Here is a 19,737-nt window from a genome sequence, read left to right on the forward strand (position 1 = left end):
TACTGCATGTGAATACTGTTTACTCTTAAGTTACAATTAATATTGACTATGAGTCAAAATTTGACCGACATCGTAAACAAATAATTACTACAAGTACTAGACAATTGAGACTGGTTTCAGTGAATATATACTAAGTGACATAGAAATCGGAACACCCAGTTTAAATGATTTTTTTTCAATACAATTTGGTGTAATTTATTTATCTTACTGAAAAAAAAAACAAGTGATAAAGTTTTTAACCTTATCAGTTGGAGATTCCGGTTTTTATACTTTTTGTTATTAAAGTCACTAACAATCTAAAAATGAATATTTCAGCCGCAGTAAAGATCCAAATTTGGCGGATTGTGGTTCTTGACATTCTTTACGATTGGTTACGATGCCTAGAGTACGGAGACCTGTACGATTTCGTCAACTTAGTGAGTTTGATAGGGGCCGTATAATGGGACTTCGGAAAGCTGGACTTTCTTTTTGGGAAGATGCAGTTAGAGTGCAAAGAAGTGTAGACACCGTGGTTAGGTGTTGTCAGGCATGGCTTCAAGCAGGCCGTACGCAAACAGCAAGGGGCACTGGATGCCGCCGTAGAACAACAGACCGTGAAGATTGTCGCCTAAGATTATTGGCCTTAAGAGACCGTTTCTCCACTACCAGCTCCATTGCAAATGAATGGTTTGCAGAACACGGAAGACCTATTGGCATACGAAGTGTTTACCGACGAATGAGAAGTTTTGGACTGCTTTCATACCGACCACACTGGGTCCTTCCTCTAACTCCAGAACACCGCCTTAATCGCCTTCAGTGGTGCAGAGAACGGTCACTCTGGAATCAGGAATGGAACAGTATTGTCTTTAGTGACGAGCCTCGATTTTGTTTAGGCATGCACGAGGAAAGGTATAATCCACAGTTTTTTGTTGAAAGACATGTTCATCACACTGTTGGAGTTGTGGTTTGGGGTGCTATAGCTTATGGTTCCAGGTCACCTTTAATCTTCATCAGAGGTAACATGAACGCGCAGCGTTATATCCAAGAAGTTCTAGAACCTCACCTTTTATCCTATCTTGACACCCTGGCAAATCCAACTTTCCAACAAGATAATGCCCGACCACATGTTGCAAGAGTTACAATAGACTTCTTTCAACATAATGATGTCACATTGTTAGCGTGGCCACCAAGATCTCCCGACTTATCCCCAATTGAGCACGTGTGGGATATGATGGGTAGGAGATTGCTCAATTTGCAACGTCCTCCTCAGACTCTACAAGCACTTCTAGAGGAGTTGGTGGTTGCCTGGAATGAGATACCACAAGAGGACATTGACCACCTGATCAGAAGCATGCCTAGGCTCGTTGGAGAATGCGTAACACATCGGGGTGCATCCACACATTATTAAAGATAAAAGGGCTTTAAAGCAATGCAATCATTTTGAAATTTTAATCATTTACTTATTATGCTTCATTAAGTACTTATACAAAATTTTGTATGTTCGGATTTCTATGTCACTTAGTATAGTATATTTAATATCTGAGAAAGTTTATCAAATGTGTTTACATTGATATCTTTTTCTTTTAGGTTCTATCAGAACACTAGACATTTCATCATCACGGGACTTCATAACGACTGGTAGTCAGGATCGCTCGATAAAAGTATGGAAGCCAAAAGTAGCATCATAGCATCACTTGTTTTATCCAAGTAAGATCAAAACTAAGTATTTCCAGAATACATTTTCCAAGTCTATAGTTTATTGTGATATTTTTATTATAACTGTTTTATATATTTAAAAAGATTTAATAAACATTTTTAATGTATTTAAAAAATTGTGTTTTTCTCTTCACAACCCTCCTGATTTCATTAAAAGTATTTTTGATAAAATAAAATGCTAAAAACAAAACTCAAATCTAGGTAAGTTTATTGCAGATCTGTTAAAATTTTCAATAATAACTGTAGTTACGTTCTACCTACTAAAATGGGAACAAGAATCATAGGAGACCATTCACCACAACAAAAGGGCTCCTGCAGGGTTGTTCCACATCTCCAACCCTATTCAAAATATACTTAGAAAAAGCCTTGACTACATGGAAAAGATAATGCGAAGGCATGGGAGTACCGGTACGGAACGAATACCTATATACGTTAAGCTTTGCAGACGATCAGGTAGTGATTGCACAAGACCAAGACGACCTCAGCTACATGATGAAGAAACTACAAGAAGAATATACCAAGGCTGGCCTAGATATTAACCTCGCGAAAACAGAGTACCTATCTACAAGTGAAGAAGACATAGAAGATCTACAGATTGATGACAACGTAACAATCAAAGGAAAGGATAAATTCAAATACCTGGGGTTTATAATCACGAAAAAGGCAACAACAGAGGAAGAAATTACACAAAGATTAGGACAAACAAGAACAGCAATCCGACAACTTAACTCAGTATGGTGGGATAGACACCTAAATATGAAGACAAAAACGCAGATTTATAAAATATTAGTGTGAAGTATTATGACATATGGGGCTGAAAATTGGATCATAAACAAGAAAAATAGCAGTAAGATAGTAGCAACAGAGATGGAATGCCTGCGACGATGCTGCAGAGTAACAAGAATGGATAGGAGAAGTAATGACGAAATAAAGCAAAGAACATCAATAGAAACAGACATACTAACATATATAGAACAAAAAAGATTAAAGTGGTATGGACATGTAAGAAGAACTAGCGACAGCAGATGGATAAAGAGAATAACCGAATGGAGCCCCATAGGAAGGAGGAAAAGAGGACGACCCCGAAAATCCTGGAGGAACGAAGTAGACGACGCCATGAGTAAGAGAGGCCTAAACGATGGAGAATGGAACAACAGAGAGAGATGGAAACGGTTGAGCGAGGGAAGGCAGTGAATACTGTAGAATCCCTAAATATATATACGTTCTACCTAATTCTGTGCAGATTTTGTGGTGGTTGTAGGAACGTTTTATTAGGTTGTTTCTGTTATTTTCTTAGGGCTGTTCACTTACAAAAATAAGGCATTAGGCCACTACATGATAGGAATATTTACCCTGGCAATAGCAGTACCCAACACTAATCTAATTGTTAGTATCTAGGGATGGTGGTTGTAGACGACAGGTGACACTTGAGAGAATAATTGATCCCGTCAACGGTCGTACCTAGAAATACTTTATGATAAATGAGAAGTGATTTAGAATCTAATCTGTGAACGAAAAACTTTGTGGATTTTTTATCGCCAAAAGCCTAAAAAATTGACTGTTGTGTGCTTTCGAGTTCATACTGATATATCCAAGTTCCTTCATCTGTCATAATGTTTTATGTCTTCCATCGATTTTTTTAGCATTTCTTCTCACCAATCAACAGGAGCTTTTTTGCATTTCGGTCAAATTACGCGAAAACATTTTGGAATAGATCTTTCTTACGCCTAAATGTTTTTATAAAATCGTTGTAGTCTGCGATATGCAGCGATACGCCTTTTTCTGTCTGTGAGCAGATTTTATTTCATTATATTGTGTACAACATCAATATTTCTCGGAATAACAACAGAATTTATGACCCTCATGACATTCATTACTGACGGATGCACAATCACGACGAAAATCCTCAAATCGATTGTAAATAGTCTTCTATGATGATGTTTCATTACCAAAAGCTGTATGGAACGATTCTACACATTTTTGTTAAGTTAGATCATTTTTAAAACCATAAAATGGGAAACTTTATGGGTTATTTTTATATTATTTGCTTCTTTGAAACGTTTACTATCACCAACCTACTGAAACAATTTCCCCACTAGCTTCGCAATAACAAACGTGTGTAATATCGGGTATACAGTAATGCTACATCTCACTTATGGAAAAATATTTGGTCTATCACTTCTCCTTTTATTTTATTTGTATTTTAGTTTATTATCAAGGCATACTTTTTTTTATTTAGTTTGATATACTTTATAGATATCATATTTAAGAAAATTTTTGAATACAACATTAATATTTGACAATTCGCTATGTGCAAGTTCCGAAGAGCGACATCTAGTGGCATAAATCAGCGAAGGTGTTAGCACTATTATTATTTTAGTCTTATATAAGCTGCAAACAAAGTGCCTTAATCTTGTTTATTTAATACAATAATTATTGTAATATATATCAATACTTAACTTCGCATTTTTTTCCATGTAGTCAAGTCTTTCTCTAAGTATATTTTGAATAGGGTCGGAGATGTGCAACAACCATGCAGGAGCCCTTTTGTTGTGGTGAAATCTCCTATGATTCTTGTTCCCATTTTAATGCACACTTTATTTTCTTTATACAGAGCTTTTGTAGCTTCTATGAGTTCCGTCTGTATTTCTAATTTGTACATTGCCTCCCATAGTCCTGACCTTGGTACAGAGTCGTACACCTTTCTCAGGTCCACAAATGCCAAATGTATATCTCTATTTTTTGCTCTTTTCTTTTCCAACAGTTGTTCCAGTGTGTATATGTGGTCTATGCATGATCTTCTTGCCGTGAAACCTGCCTGATCCTCCCCGATTTAATTTTTGACATGAACTAATTCTAAAGCACGAAGTTTGGCTGGTCAGCTAGTAAATTATAAAAATAACAAAAATAATACTTAGGGAAATATTTTTATTATTAAAATCTAGTATATATTTTATTTTTACAAGTACATGTTGCCAAACAACTATTTCTTCTTTCTATTCCTTCTCGAGTTGTGTGGGTATTACACAACCATGTTGGAAATGTCTTATAGAGTTGCTTACAATTTGAATACTGATCTGCAGCGTAACAAGCATTAGTACAAAGTTTCTTGTGGCAGTTTTTCTTGCACAAGCCGCAAGATTTTCCTCTAACATAAGGCCTTCCGAGGCGACTTGGATGATTTCCACTAAAAGAACAAAATATTTTATGAAGAATATATTTGACCTTTATGATTTGATTAATTTTATGTTATTTGCAAGGCATATAAGAAAATAACGATATTTGAATTTTATTAAGAGCTTCTATCAAATGTTAAACAATGATTGCCTTAAAACTGCCTTAAAACATTTAATGGATGGTTATTCAAGCTAGGTATTAAGATTCTCATCGATCCTGCTGCTCAGGTATTTTAACTTGAAAGCTAACTTTCCAATTATCTTGGGTTTCCGGTGTTAATTTTTAAACCAGATAGATCTCCTTCAGCTAATATTTTGTTAAGTTAAATTTGAACTCTCTACAATTATAACTGTGCCATAGGTATATCTTAAATTATTTATCAATATCCTATTCACAGTTATGCCATCTTCTGCGCCTTCTATTACATGTTAAAAGGCATGGAACTTGGTACACAACCTACGTTAAATTGGTACAACTTTTGTTTGGCTATTTTTGATAGGTACTGTCGCGATTTGATGTTTGACAGAGTCAAACACTTCAGTATATTCTATGAAAAATAGATATTCTCTGCTGATAATACAGATTTCTTGACACAAACAAAGCCTCTCTAATCCTTCTCGAAAAACCATTTGTCTGATTTTGGCTACTAAAGGGGGTATCAATGTCGTCAAAAAGGTCCGTTTTCTTATTTTCGTTATCTATGATACCTAATAAATAAATTTTATTACATTTGGTACATTTACTCTATTTCTTTGCTTCCCTCCACCATCCATGCTTCTTTCGCATTTTCAACCAATCTTGTTTTTTGTATTACTTTTCCATCTCTTAGTTAACTCTGTGTTTCTGCAGTAATTGATAGAAAACTATAAACATTGCATGAAATTCCAGGAGATATTGTAGTTAAGAAATTTATACTTACATGGGACAATAGTTGCACACATAATTATAAAATGTAGTTGTTTTGAAAGCAATAGAATTGGACTGAACCGTACATTTGGCAATACCACAACCAACTTGATGAGTGGCAGCCCAGACCATTTGTGTATAGTGACCAATAATAGTTAAATTGTTTCGTCTGCCAAATTTAAATAGATCTTTTTCCAACCACCACGTTTGAACAGCAAAGAACCTGGAAATTTTAAAGAAATTGAGTTGGTACTTTCAAAAGTCTCATTTCCAAAACACATTTTGCCGACCAAATATAATTATTATATAGTACTTGAGTAACCTGATAACACCCGAGTCAATAATATCTATAACAGAGCAGAAAACGCTTGTAGTTATAAAACAACTAAAAGGCGGGAAAGGTCCAGGTTCCGATGAGATTCACGCAGCTGCTAAAGTTGCTTGACGGGAAAGGAATCAAATATATTACCCATATTTTCAATAATATAGTAGTATAGGGTAACAAGAGAACGGTGTATTTTCCCATGTAAATTCTCATATGAAATTGCTAAGGTTCATTTTAGTAATTTTTGACGCTATTATCTGGTGGAAGTACAACGACTTGTCTGATCTTGACATATGAGAAGAGACCGTTGGAAAGAGGGTAGCTCATAAACTAGAATAGGTCTAGACCTGTTCAAAGCTAATAGGGATTGTCAATCTACAGCCATTTGTCCAGCCTTTTAAATACAAAGTAGAAGAACTGGGTCTTCTTCCTGACCATATCTATAATGCAGATGAAAGTGATCTGTTTTGAAGAACTGTTGCCCAACAAAACATCATCATAATCGTTCTGGCTTTACAATTTTGCTTGGGTCCGAGCCTCCTTCAGAATTTCTCTCCAGTCGTCCCTATCCATCGCCTTCCTCCGCCAAGCACGTATTCCCATATTCCTCATGTCGTCATCGATGTTATTAAGGAACCTTGTTCTGGGTCTTACTCTTCTTCTCTGAACAATGGGTCTATCAAGGAGCGTTTTTCTAGCTGGGTCATTTTATTCCATCCGCATTACATGCCTTATCCACCTCAGACGTCCTATCTTAGTATGTTTTACGATATCAGGTTCCTGGTATATTCTACAAAATTCGAAGTTGTATTATCTTCTTCACACTCCATTGTCATTTACTGCTTTATAGATTTGCCTTAGTACTTTTCTTTCATAACATCCTACCATGTTTTCATTATTTTTTGTTATGAGTCCAGGTGTCTGGGCGTATTATTGTTTTGTAGAGTTTATATATTTGAAATCTAGAATGCGTTTCCATTATGGATTTAGTCCACCTAGCGTCATTGAAAAAATTGAGTTTTAGAAATCTTCATGCTAAAGTTTTTTTTCAGTTTCTACCCTATAGACAAACAGACTGTATCTATATAAAACACTCGACAATACATATCTCTTAAATTATTAATTATATCATTAACTTTGAAAGAGCAATTTGTTCCAGTGGTATAACTTTATGAATTATTAATTTAATTTTTTTTTTCTACTGTAAGGAATGAGCTTTGTATTTAAAAATGGTTTGAGCACAAACTTAATTGCCATATGGTTGCTAAATCATGCTATCTTACCATGGAACTTTATGAGTAGCAACAAATATGTTCTGTCCACATGCTCCATAATTTTGTACATGCCTTCCTGGTATGGAGTCGTGGGTCAAGAATTTACAAGCATCAGCCCATCTCTGGGCAGCTTTAGCTGCTTGATGGTTGTATTTCTAAAAAGGAAAAATATACATAACTGATTTCATGCCAAGGAGTTTGTATTTAACTCACTTTTTTTTAGTTCATAGTATATTTTACTTATATTTACCATTCTAAGCATATTTGCTGCAGGCGGTTGAACACGAGACCTAAAGAAGTTGTGGTACAATACTATTTTCTTTTGTAAATTGACCCTTCGAGGATCGAGCATTCTGAGGGGAATTAGATCTCCCATTACTTTTGGTTCTAAAAATATTTAATATATTTTACTTCTACTACTAAACTCAATCTACAACAACTTTTTTAAAATGCTGTTGTATAGTGTAAAATGGTTTATTGAAAGTATCCCATACAAAGAGTGACGGGATACGGGTAACAATAAATTGACTTATAGGGCAGTTCTTAGTTGAGGTCCTGGCCTGTATACTGGCAAAATGTAAGCGGGTGTGGGGGAATAATGCACTTGGGTTACACTGGTGGTATGTTGGTTAAACAGTACAGGCTAGTTAAGTACTGAAATGATGGCATCACCTGAGGTAAAATGTTTCCAGTTCGCTTTTTAGGTCTCGATCTTGTGGACAAATAGGCATATTTTGAGCAAAGAATTGTAATTATCGTCAAAATGCCTCTATATTAAAACAATGAAATGACAGTTCGAGGTTAATCGAGACATTGACAGGGTTCCTTCTTCATTTCCTTATAGCCTAAGAGCCCACTATATGATCGCTACGTTCATCACGTAGTTAAACTTACATTTTTCTTCTTCTTTGAGTACCATGCCCAAGTTTTATGCCGATATCGTTCTCGATCTTGCGCGGCATGTAATAATTCATCTACTGATAAGCCAGTCCATTGACGGAGCCATGAGTATTTCTTCCTACCAATTCCACTTTTTCCGTCGATTTTTCCGTTGAGTATCAACTGCATTATCCTGTATCTGCTTCCTCTCATTATATGCCCCAGATATTCGAGTTTTCTCTTTTTTATCATCTTTATTAAGTCGCCTTCACCTTGACCTACTCTGTTCAAGACTTCTCTGTTTGAAATGTGTTGAACCCATGATATTCTGAGCATTCTACGATATAACCACATCGCGATGGCTTCTAATTTGTTCATCATGTTAACCTTCATAATCCAGGTTTCACATCCATACAGTAATACAGGATACACATAACATCTTAGGAACTTAATTCTCAGCTGTAAGTTCAGTAGCTGAGAATTGCTCAGAATAGATCTAAGTTTCATAAATGCTCCTCTTACAATTTCTATACGAGTTTTAATTTCTTTATCCGGACTTGGTGTCTCGTTTATCCAACATCCTAGATATTTAAAATGGTTAACTTTTGTTGTCGGTTCATTATTGACAATTAGTTGTATAGCGCCAAGGTCTTGTTTACTAACCACAAGTAACTTTGTCTTTGTTGTATTTATGCTTAGTCCGTTATTAGAGCATTCTCTAGTGACTTCATCTATAAGTAATACAAGATCTTCGATACTTTCAGCCATGATCGCGGTGTCATCTGCATATCTGATGTTGTTAATAGTTTCTCCCCCGATTCGAACTCCACATTGCCCTTCTTAGGCTTCGCTAAAAATTATTTCTGAGTAAACGTTAAACAAAGTTGGGGACAACACACAACCCTGTCTAACACCTCTTTGAATACAAATTTTGTCTGTTTCTTTGCTGTCTACCAGAATAGAAGCTTCTTGATTCCAATATAGATGTTGTAAAAGTCTCAGATCTTTATCATCTATTCCAATCATTTCTAGATATTCGAACAGCCTACCATGTTGAACGCCTTCTCAAAATCTATAAAACAGACGTAAATTGGTTTCTGTACTTCCCATGATCGTTGAAGTAGTGTTGGCATTGAGAACAAAGCTTCTCTTGTTCCCAATCCTTCTCAGAAACAGAATTGTTTATTTCCCATTGTGTCTACACATGTCTGCTTGATTATATTAAGAATTATCCTAAGAAGTAGCTTGAGAGAGTGACTCAAAGGACTAATTAGTCAAAGTCTTTACATTATGATGTATTAGGTTTTTTTGGAAGTGCGAAACTTGGATCAGGTAAGATTGACACAATGGACTGTGAACGGTTAATTTTGCTCATACTGGAGAGAAAATATCTATGGGATCAACGTGAATAGAAGTACCAGATACGGAATGTACAAAAACAGTTGTGGAAGGAGGTTTCTACTGAAATGTAATTTCCAGATAGGTGAAGGCTAAGAATGTATTGGAATGTGTTCTTTTTCATTCGACAATAGTGAGAAGTGGTGGTCATCGTCGACTTGGAGATCGTACCACAAATGAGAAAATTCCCCAAACTCTCTCCTGTTTGCCGACAAGAATGTAGTGTAGAATAATTTTTAAATAATTTTAAACTGTTTGTCCTTGTTTTAGTGTAGTGTTATGTACAATTTATGTTTAATTTCATGTTTATTACTCTGCGCTTGCTGGATAGCCCAAATTTGACGAAATGCCCCTGATGATGCTGTAGAAAGCGAAAGTACTTGGGCAAAGATTTGATTATTAAAATTGTGCTCGATATTTGTCTTTAATTTTTCAAAGTTTAATTACTATTAATTTAAATAAAAATATTTGCGGCCGCATTTTGACTGGCAACCTATTATCAATGAATTCTCCTAATTTTTAATGTATGTAAAAATGTGAGTTTGATGAACTACGTTATGAATGTAGTGATCCTGCAGTAAGATCTTGTACTATTATCGCTAATGTTGATTTGACATTTGTTGCTCAAATCATATAATATGTATATGTATGCTCAAGATTTCCAGTGCCCACACTCCGTCTCTGAAAGGAGCTACAACTATAACTACAATTTGTACGGGACTTCGCAATGAATAAATATATAATATATGAAACAGATAATTTGAATAATGTAATAAAATTAGTACTTACTTCGATTTGGATTGTAATTACCGAATTCTGTAGTAGTCTGAATTGCTATAATAATAATTATTAAACTGAACATCATTGTCGTCTTCATTTTTCCCTGTAAAATAAAGTAATATTAAAACATTCTAAATATTCTTAACCAATTTAAAAAATATAAGGGAATTGACAGATATAGTCCACAAGGAAAATGAATTTCCTGTGTTTGGGCTGTATACCATAAATTTTACCACGAAAATTTTATTAAAAAAATCATTTATAACAGGTGAAATAATATAATAACCCTTTCGGGCTACATCACAGAATGTTTTCGGAATGACTATTCCATCATCAGTGCTGTAAACACATGTAAACCTAAAAAAGCACTGATAATGGAATAGGTATTTCGAAACCGATCTTCGATGTAGCCCGAAAGTGTTCTTTTATAATATTATACGTTTTACAAAGGATTTTTTAAATAAAAATTTTGAAAGATGTAGAAATAAAAGAAGAAATTGGTTAGGATACACACGACAATGTTTTTAAATCTGTCTTCGAAAAGCACAAATAAAGCATGTGGCTGAATTTCAAGCTCCTAAAATCTCTTGAAAATGTCCCAATCATACACCCGGAAATAAACAATGGAGACATCAGTATCCAAGAATGCCTGTGTTAGCCACAGGAAATGTATGCATTTATAGAACAATATTTGCGAACAAATGGGGAAAATTGCCCAAAAATGGTGTAAGTGGCGAACTTTAAAAAGTCGTATTATAGTGCGTTTTACCTCTGGTACTTATTAATTTGGTAGCAATTTGCCCAATCGAAGAAAAAATATTTTAACCAACAATCTTATGTGTATGAGATTAGAACAAGGATTCTCAAACTAAATAATTGATTAAGATTGAAAGAATTAAATATCGGACTCTTGCTTTTTATAAATAAAGAACGAGAGGGTTTTGATATATTGTTTAAAATCAATATTTCGCTTTCTTAATATTCTTGAAAATGCGTTTTCAAGTTAAACTAACAAGAACCTATTAGGGAAATTAAAAAAAAGTTTATAATATTAACATACCTTTGGGATGAATAAGAAATCCCTGCTTTATTGCTCTTGTTTTCGTATAACACTTCACTCACATACTAAAATATTTTAAAGAAGTTTAATAAAATCGATACAGACATTAATCAGATAATATTAGCACGTTTGCATTTTTCTTATCTAGTGTTTGTAACATTCTTACAGATAAGTAAGACAGTATCATCCTTTAGAATTTGCAACAACTACTGTTTATATCCTCTGCGCTACCAACCTATTTCAATTTATATGATAATAAAATGCAATATAACGGTCATTTATTTTGGGATTGACTAATTAAACGATGATTGCTCTTATTAGGGTTAGTCACAGAATTACATTTTATTGTATGCTTCAAAGTTATGACCATGAAGTATTTTTATTGATTTCTATCAAATTAATTTTCCATGTAATTATCTTGTCTTTATATACAGGATTCCCATTCTTCTTCTTGTATCTGTACCGTGCTCGATTATCGTGCGTTTACTGTCAAATTGACTATATCTACTAATTTTGTTGACGGCAGCTCGAAAGATGGATGCGGAGAATCTGTCATAAGCCATAACGTTCTTCTTCGAGCTTGTTCACTTCTTCCGTCTACCTTGCCCTGTATTATTAAATAAAGTGTATTATATCTCTCTGGATGATGCATAACAAGGCCAAAATATTCCAGTTTGCGATTTTTAATTATTGTTCTGACCACTTGCGTAACTTTTCTCACCCGCTACAAAACACTACTTAACTAATTCGAAAGCATTCTCCGATACACCCTGATTTCAAAGGCTTCCAGTTTTCTGAGACGTGTATCCGTTAAAGTCCAACCTTCGATACCATATAAAAGAATAGAGAACACATAACTCTGGTCTTCTATATACGTATTGTGATTTCTTTGCTCATGTACCAGATCTCATTTAGATTACAATCAAGGTAAGTGAAACTGTTAATCGTTGTGATAATCCTATTAATCAGATGTTGAAGTTCTTCCTAACTATTTTCAATTAACACCGTGTCATCCGCATACCTCAAATTACCAATATTCTTTTTCTTCTTTTTTTATGTAGACATGACTCTGCCTGTTTTTCAATGTGCCTCCAGTAAGTTGTCCATCGTTTTCATAGTCTTCTTAATGAACGTCTTTCTATTGGGGAACCGTCTCTTGCCGTCTTTGCCAAATTATCAATATTGATGCCACTAATTACTCAACAAATGGGTCAGGCTGTTTTTGAGACAATGAAGCGCTTCTACCGAACAGAATTTATAATGAACTTATTGGATTAAGTTTATCCGTTGAAGTTTTGGAAGTCATTTCATCAATTTTTTACAGTGGCGAATGCATGGACTGGATTGAAGGCTTAGATTTTCAAAAGAGCATTTTACAAGATATTGGCGCTAGAGGAAGATAAAATCATCATGGAATATGATGATAATAAAAATACCGTAGCATTTGTGCGCAATGCTAATGAATTTGAAAAAACTGATGAAACCTAGGTTGAGACATGGACACAATATAACAAAGATTAGCTAGGATATCAAAGCCAAAGTAACAAACCATGAGACGGAGAAAGCTGTCAGCGTTCTACTAGTTTATTTTGAACAACGAGAATTTTCGGACCTTGTCGACATTTTGAACTTAAAAGTGACTGACTTTTTTTAAAGCATAGCTACCTAAAATGTATAACCGCTTTATGTAAATAAGAATTAATCTGCATACCTATGTGGTTTTTGTTTTTCTTATTTTGTATAAAAGTTTATATTTATGTTGTAATCTTTTTTTTTCTGTTATGTATCTTTTTATGCAATTTAAAAATTCGTTTGAACTTATGAGATTTTATATATGTATGTAAATATGTACATATATAAGAAATAAACCTTTTTATTTATCATATACGATACGTAAAAATAATTTGATATTTGTAGGTTGCAAAATTTTTAATGCCACACAATGTATATTAAGTTTAAGTAAACAAACAGCTAAAATTAATATTAAGATGGGACATCCTTTATTTATACATACAGTTTGCATGCAAATTTTTATAGTACTCTCATGGCTAAAAAACATTTGGTTTAGAGGCACCTATTAGTCTAGAGATCTTTCTAACAGACAGATACATGAATAATTTATAAATTATCAATAATGATTTTATGCACCGGTAAAGCAAATCAAACTGTTTGCAATATTTACTATTTTAGCAGCAGCTGTTTAAAGTTTATTTTGGCATATGTCAAATTTTTTTCGTCAAATTCAATAAAATTAATAAAATAGTAACATAATATGAATTATATTCTCATTGAAACGTAAAAAAGGTAGAAAGTGATTACAAATTATGTAGTAGGAAAATACGAATGATCAATATTCAGACTAACAGAAACAATACACAGCAACCGAATCCAGGAAGATGATTGAGTAGAGCAAAGCTGGTTAAAAATAAAAACGAATATTCTAAACGCTGCAAAGTATATAGGAATAAAACATTTCACAACAAAAATCCGTGGTTCTGTAAGGAATTAAAAAAAAATAAAAAAAAGTATATCTGGAATACATTAATGCGCTCACTACTGTACATCAAGAATTTTACTACCAACGTCTTTGTCACTGAATATATCAGCAATATATCAGAGATAGAACGACATATCGGAGGAACGAGAAATTCAGAATCATGGCGAATATTAAAAGCACTTCAACGAAATAAGACAGAGAAAACCCAGATCGGCAAAATTAGTGAAAACGAGTGGCAAGAATACTACGTAGAACTACTTACAGAAAACCGTCCCCAATTTCAGGAAGAGAATATAGAACATGCAGGAAATGGGGCATACGACCAGATAGAAATAAGCCTGGCAGAAGTTAAGATAGCAATCAAGACATTGAAGAACAAAAAAGCCAAAGGACCCGGAGGAATACCAAACGAACTAATTAAAAACGGAACGGAAAAGTTATTCCGCATGCTACATAGAATGTTCGAAAGAGGACTAAATGGAGAAGAAATACCTGCGGAATGGACACAAGCATACATCACATCCATACATAAGAAAGGAAACAGGAAAAAATGTGAAAACTATAGAGGAATTAGTATAATATCGTCGGTAGGTAGACTTTACGGGAAAATTATTAAAGAAAAACTAGAAACTGAAATAATAGGAAAAATTGGAGAAGACCAAGCAGGGTTCACAGTAGGAAAATCATGCCTATATTATACGTACACATTAGAACAACTGATAGAAAAGAAAATGGCAAAAGGTAGACCGGTCCATCTGGCCTTTGTTGATCTAAAGAAAGCATATGACTCAATACCTAGAGTCAAATTATGGGAAGCAATGAATGATCTCGGAATCCGACAAACACTAATAAAAGCAGTTAAAGCACTATACAAAGAAAACAAAGTAGCTATTAAATGTGGAAATAAAGCCTACAATCCATTTAAGACGACAAAAGGACTTCTACAAGGCTGTGCTACGTCCCCTACTCTGTTTAAAATATTCTTGGAAAAGACACTCAAACCATGGAGGAGAAAGTGCGAAGGAATGGGCATACCAGTAAGAGACGAATACCTATACACCTTAAGTTTTGCCGACGATCAAGTAGTCATCGCACAAGATGAAGAAGATCTCAGCTTTATGCTCAGAAAACTAGAAGAAGAATATAAAAACAACGGAATGGAAATAAACTTAGAGAAAACCGAATACCTAACAACAGAAAACAAGGATATGAGAAACCTAGAGATAGACGAGGGAAGACAAATAAATGGAACAGATAAATTCAAGTATTTAGGAACCATAATATCGAACCAGGGAACAACAGAAGAAGATATAAACAACAGACTGAGACAAACAAGAAACTGTATAAGACAACTAAACTCAGTGTTGTGGGATAAGAACATTACGATAAAGACAAAAAAGAGAATATATAATACCCTGACAAGAAGTATCCTGACATATGGGTCCGAAAACTGGACAATAAACAAGAGAAATAGAGGTAGAATAAGAGCAGTAGAAATGGAGTTCCTGAGGAGAAGCTGTAGACTTACAAAAAGAGACAGAATTGAAAACGCAGAGATTAAGCGGAGAATGGAAGTGCAATCAGACATAATCGACTATATAGAGGAGAAGAGACTATCCTGGTACGGCCACGTTAGAAGAGCGGACAGAGGACGCTGGATAAACAAAATCACAGAATGGAGCCCGATTGGAAGAAGAAAGAGAGAAAGACCCCGAAGGTCATTCAGAGATAAAATCGACGAGGCTATGGAGAAAAGAACCCTGCGAGATGGAGACTGGAATGACAGGGAAAATTGGAGAAAACGGTTGAGTGAAGGAAGACAGTGAAAACTGTGGAAATCCTTAGTAGTAGTAGTATATCAGCAAGTACAGAGGAACCTATCTAAAACTTATCAAAATAGCTAAAAAAATGTACTATCAAAATGGTCTGGGAAGCTTTAAATATGTTGCAAAACAAACTTGGTCCATAATAAACGATCTTCAAAATAAAACTAAGAGAGATCAAACAGCTCAAATATTTTCTCTTTCAAACCCTGAAAATTTAAATGAATACTTTGTTAATGTGAATAAAAATTTAACATCAACTATTTTGCCACAACAATATCCTATCTCCCCAATTTAAAAAAGGTCTCGAATTCATTCTTTTTAATACCAGTTAATAAAGCTGAACCGATCCAAACAATCCACTCTACTCTACTCCGTGGCCTTACAACCCTTCGTGGCTATCGAGCACTAAACAATCTTTACACTGCCACTGTTTTCTCTAACTATGCCAAAGCTTTTTGTTGTGTAAATTACATTTTGATAAAAAAACTAAATTTCGACGGAATTCGAGGTATTTCCTTGAATTAATTAGAATTTTACTTGGGGAATAGGAAACAACTAGTTGGAACAAATGATACTGACTCTAGTGAAAAAAGCATTATATGTGGAGTACCACAAGGTTCAGTGTTGGGTCCCTAAGTTTCCTTATCCATATAAATGACATCAATAACTTAAAAATCAATGGAAAAGTTTTTCTTTTTGCTGATGTTACCAGCATCATAAACTCTAATGTTATAACTCTTCATCCAACTATAACCGTTAGACATAATAAGACAGTAGCATTATCCTATAAAGGAGCTCTTCAACCTTTGTTTCTTAATAACAGCCAGATCAGTATCGTTGATTCTGTAAAATTTCTTGGTATTTTTATAGACAGCAACCTTAAATGGTTCCTTCATATCGATTTGTTAAGTAAGAAACTAATCTCAGCCTGCTATGCAATAAGATCTGTTTCGAAGGAAATCAATTTAGCATCTTCCAAAATAACATATTTTTCTTTGTTCGAGTCTTATCTTCGATATGGTCTTCATTTTTGGGGTTCTAGTACAGCTGCCCAATCTGATGTTATTTTTAAATTACAAAAAAGAGCAATAAGGTATCTTTTTGGCTTCAGTAGAATAACACATTGCAGAAGCTACTTCAAAAATCACTGTTTCCTGTTTCTATATTTTAGAAACTGTTTGTTTAATTCGTGTAAACACCTACATATTTTTCCAACAAGACCTAGACATGACTACTCCACCAGAAATTCAACTTTTGATGTGTATTTACCGATCCCATCCACTGAGTTAGTAAAGAAATCTATATTCGACAAAAAAATTATACAACCATCTCCCTTTGCAACTTAAATCTGCAACTTTTTTCCTTAATTTCCGTAAAATGACAAAAGCCTATCTATCTGAAAGACCATATTAGTCAGTAGAAAAGTTTCGTAACGAATAGCTAAGAAATTACAGTACTTTATGTACAAGTAACTAAAGTATTTTTATATTATATAATTGGGTATCACATGCATCAACTAAACTTATTAGTTAGTATAAGGTTTTATTATGCAATTTGCAATTTATTTAAATTTTGGAATATATTGTGTATTTTATTATTTTTAATTTGTGATATTGACGATTTCTGTAATTCCAGTAAACTTTAAATAGTTGACTGTTATTTTTCTGACTTTTTGTAAGCTTTTTTAACAATTTTCAGTGACAATAAAGCATATTTCTATTCTATTCTATTCTATTCTATTCTATTCTATTCTATAATAATTTGACACCACATTTATATGAAAATTATGACAGAATTCACAATGAGACAGCAGAATTGTTAAAACAACAAAAAATAACGATTCTCAAAAGGAAAGGAAATATGAAGATTTATAGAAGGACAGAGAATAAGAGAACTTGTAGAAGTTAAAGGCATAGAGAGAAACATGTGGATAGATTACTTAAAATGACTATACTTAGAAGACCAATCGACACTAGCACAACCAAAAACCCCGGGAATTACAACTAATAAAAAAAACCAGAATAAGCAGAGTGAAAGTGGAGGCAAATGACTAATAAAAAAAGTAGAAGAAGAAGAAAGTGAAATTCCAATAAATATATCCAAAACATCACTTATAAAGAGGTGAACAGATAATAATGAAACCAACAATAATAAAACTATGGCTCGGGTGAAATTATAAATGGATTATTAAAGAAGGAAGTGTATAGAGGATATAAAACAGCTAAGAAAATGTTTAATGGATACCGTCAGGAAGACAAAACAAGATGGCTGAATTATATTGAACTACTTTGAAACTATGGATGAAATAGAATCGAGTCAAATAACACAGGAGAAATCTGAACGGAGACATTAAAACAGCAAAAATTTTACTATGATTATATACACAAAATAAATAAGATTAGAATTTTCGAGAGGACTTCAATAGTGAAAAAATTATGATTTGTATTAAGTTTTTTACAATTACAAGCAGAGAGAAGTTCGGACTCGAGCAAGTAAAATAAGTTGTACTTTCTGCGCAAACGTTAGAGTGAAATTGGCTTGACCAAAGGTATCGAGTTTTTGAATTGACTTTTAAAACTAAATTAAATGTACCTTATTGAGCATATCTGGAACCTGTTGGAGGTTGTGGTAGTATCATCAAGCTGGAGAGAACAGTCGAGAAGCAAGAATAAATTAAAATAATAAATAAATAGATAGATGCAGTCGTAAGAATTCTTGGCATCTGCGTATATTATCACTAAATGTATAAAAATATTCAAAATGGTGTAGAGCCTAGAGTCTATCAAAACGCAATGTGAGTAGTATTTAAGGCTTCTTTTGTGTAATATTGATGCGATTTATTTAAAGTTGCTTAAAATTCATTAGTAGTTATAACACTTCGTTAAAAAATTACACAGCAAATCTCGAACAATCTTTATATATACAATATGGATTTCTTAAACTTACCAAGAGTATTACTTTGTTGTAAATTATTGACTTAACAAGTAATGAAGATGCTAAATCACAAATTAATGGTTTGTATAAAGTAGGTCTTCACTTAACACAAATAAAACGACAATGATTTAAATCGAAGCGTCTGAGACTCGCGCCGCTAATTAAATATGCCACCCGGCAATAACGTATCTCTAAATGGAGTATCCATTTGCATTCTTAAACGTTTGACATGTAAGACAATTTTTATATCTTATTTATAAAATTACAATTATTAGAACTGTACAGCTGCGTGAGCTTTTTATCAATTTATGTGGAACCTGAAAAGACTTATTTCAGAGAATTATTCGAGTCGTTTCATTTCATATTATGTCTAATGTAACAAATATTTGCAATGGAATTTCTTTGCACGATTTAAATAATTTATATTAAATAATAAATTTGTAATCTTAAATGATAAGTTCACAAAATGGAGAAAATAGGAAATCACATTTTTTTAATGTATAAAAGAAGAAGTAATTGAGATAGCACTTCAAAAATTGGTCTTATGTGTAAGATTGGCGATGAGAACGAAAAAAATGTTGTAGGAGAGTTTGGTCTTGGAGAACGCAACGATAGAGGGGACCAATTTGTAGAATTCTGTAAAGAAATAAATCTGTGTATTATAAATACCTTTTCTAAAATTCCGAAAAGGAGACTTTACACTTGGAAAGCTCCAGCAGATGGACATGAAAAAATCAGAAGAAATCGCTATAAATTACATCACTATCAATGAGCGTCTTCGAAACTCAGTAGAAATAGTCAGAACATATCCTAGAGCTGATGTCCCTCGGTGATTTAGAACTCAGACTTAAGAAACTTATAAAGTATCAACCCAATAGCAGGTTCGATGTCGACTCCCTAAGCTACCTTAGCGTGGTTTGAAGAGTAATGTCTGGAAATTGAAGATCTGCAAAAGATTCCCGATGTATACAACTTACACAAGAATT

General features: G+C 33.8%; 2 protein-coding genes across 3 annotated transcripts in view; one reads left to right on the forward strand and one right to left on the reverse strand.

The window, feature by feature from the left end:
• LOC140432837 (protein FAN-like) overlaps positions 1-1,800 on the forward strand; it is a 32,544-nt gene extending 30,744 nt beyond the window's left edge. The window contains exon 12 of the mRNA XM_072520968.1: positions 1,567-1,800. Coding sequence (XP_072377069.1) covers positions 1,567-1,667 — 101 coding nt within the window. The 3' untranslated portion in view covers positions 1,668-1,800. The remainder of the gene's footprint in view (positions 1-1,566) is intronic.
• A 2,818-nt stretch (positions 1,801-4,618) lies between these two features.
• LOC140442069 (serotriflin-like) lies at positions 4,619-18,962 on the reverse strand. Of its 2 annotated transcripts, none has more exons than XM_072533146.1 (6): positions 18,764-18,962; positions 10,444-10,537; positions 7,628-7,764; positions 7,387-7,532; positions 5,792-6,001; positions 4,619-4,882 (listed from the first exon to the last, which is right to left on the reverse strand). In XM_072533146.1, the coding sequence occupies exons 2-6, from the start codon at positions 10,529-10,531 to the stop codon at positions 4,630-4,632; spliced, it is 834 nt and encodes a 277-aa protein (XP_072389247.1). In that variant the 5' UTR covers positions 10,532-10,537; positions 18,764-18,962; the 3' UTR covers positions 4,619-4,629. The 2 variants fall into 2 exon arrangements, with proteins under 2 accessions (XP_072389247.1, XP_072389243.1); XM_072533142.1 differs by lacking the exon at positions 18,764-18,962 and adding an exon at positions 11,495-11,713.
• Positions 18,963-19,737: the final 775 nt, after the last annotated feature.

The sequence above is a fragment of the Diabrotica undecimpunctata genome, chromosome 1 (assembly GCF_040954645.1).
Source record: "Diabrotica undecimpunctata isolate CICGRU chromosome 1, icDiaUnde3, whole genome shotgun sequence".
Taxonomy (NCBI): Eukaryota; Metazoa; Arthropoda; class Insecta; order Coleoptera; family Chrysomelidae; genus Diabrotica; species Diabrotica undecimpunctata.

Excerpts from the sequence above, each read along its gene's own strand:
- LOC140442069 (XM_072533146.1), bottom strand. The coding sequence starts at position 10,531 with ATGAAGACGACAATGATGTTCAGTTTAATAATTATTATTATAGCAATT. Across the intron at positions 7,765-10,443 it reads TAATTACAATCCAAATCGAA|AACCAAAAGTAATGGGAGAT; the intron begins GTAAGTACTAAT and ends AAATATTTTTAG. Across the intron at positions 7,533-7,627 it reads CAGCAAATATGCTTAGAATG|AAATACAACCATCAAGCAGC; the intron begins GTAAATATAAGT and ends TTTCCTTTTTAG.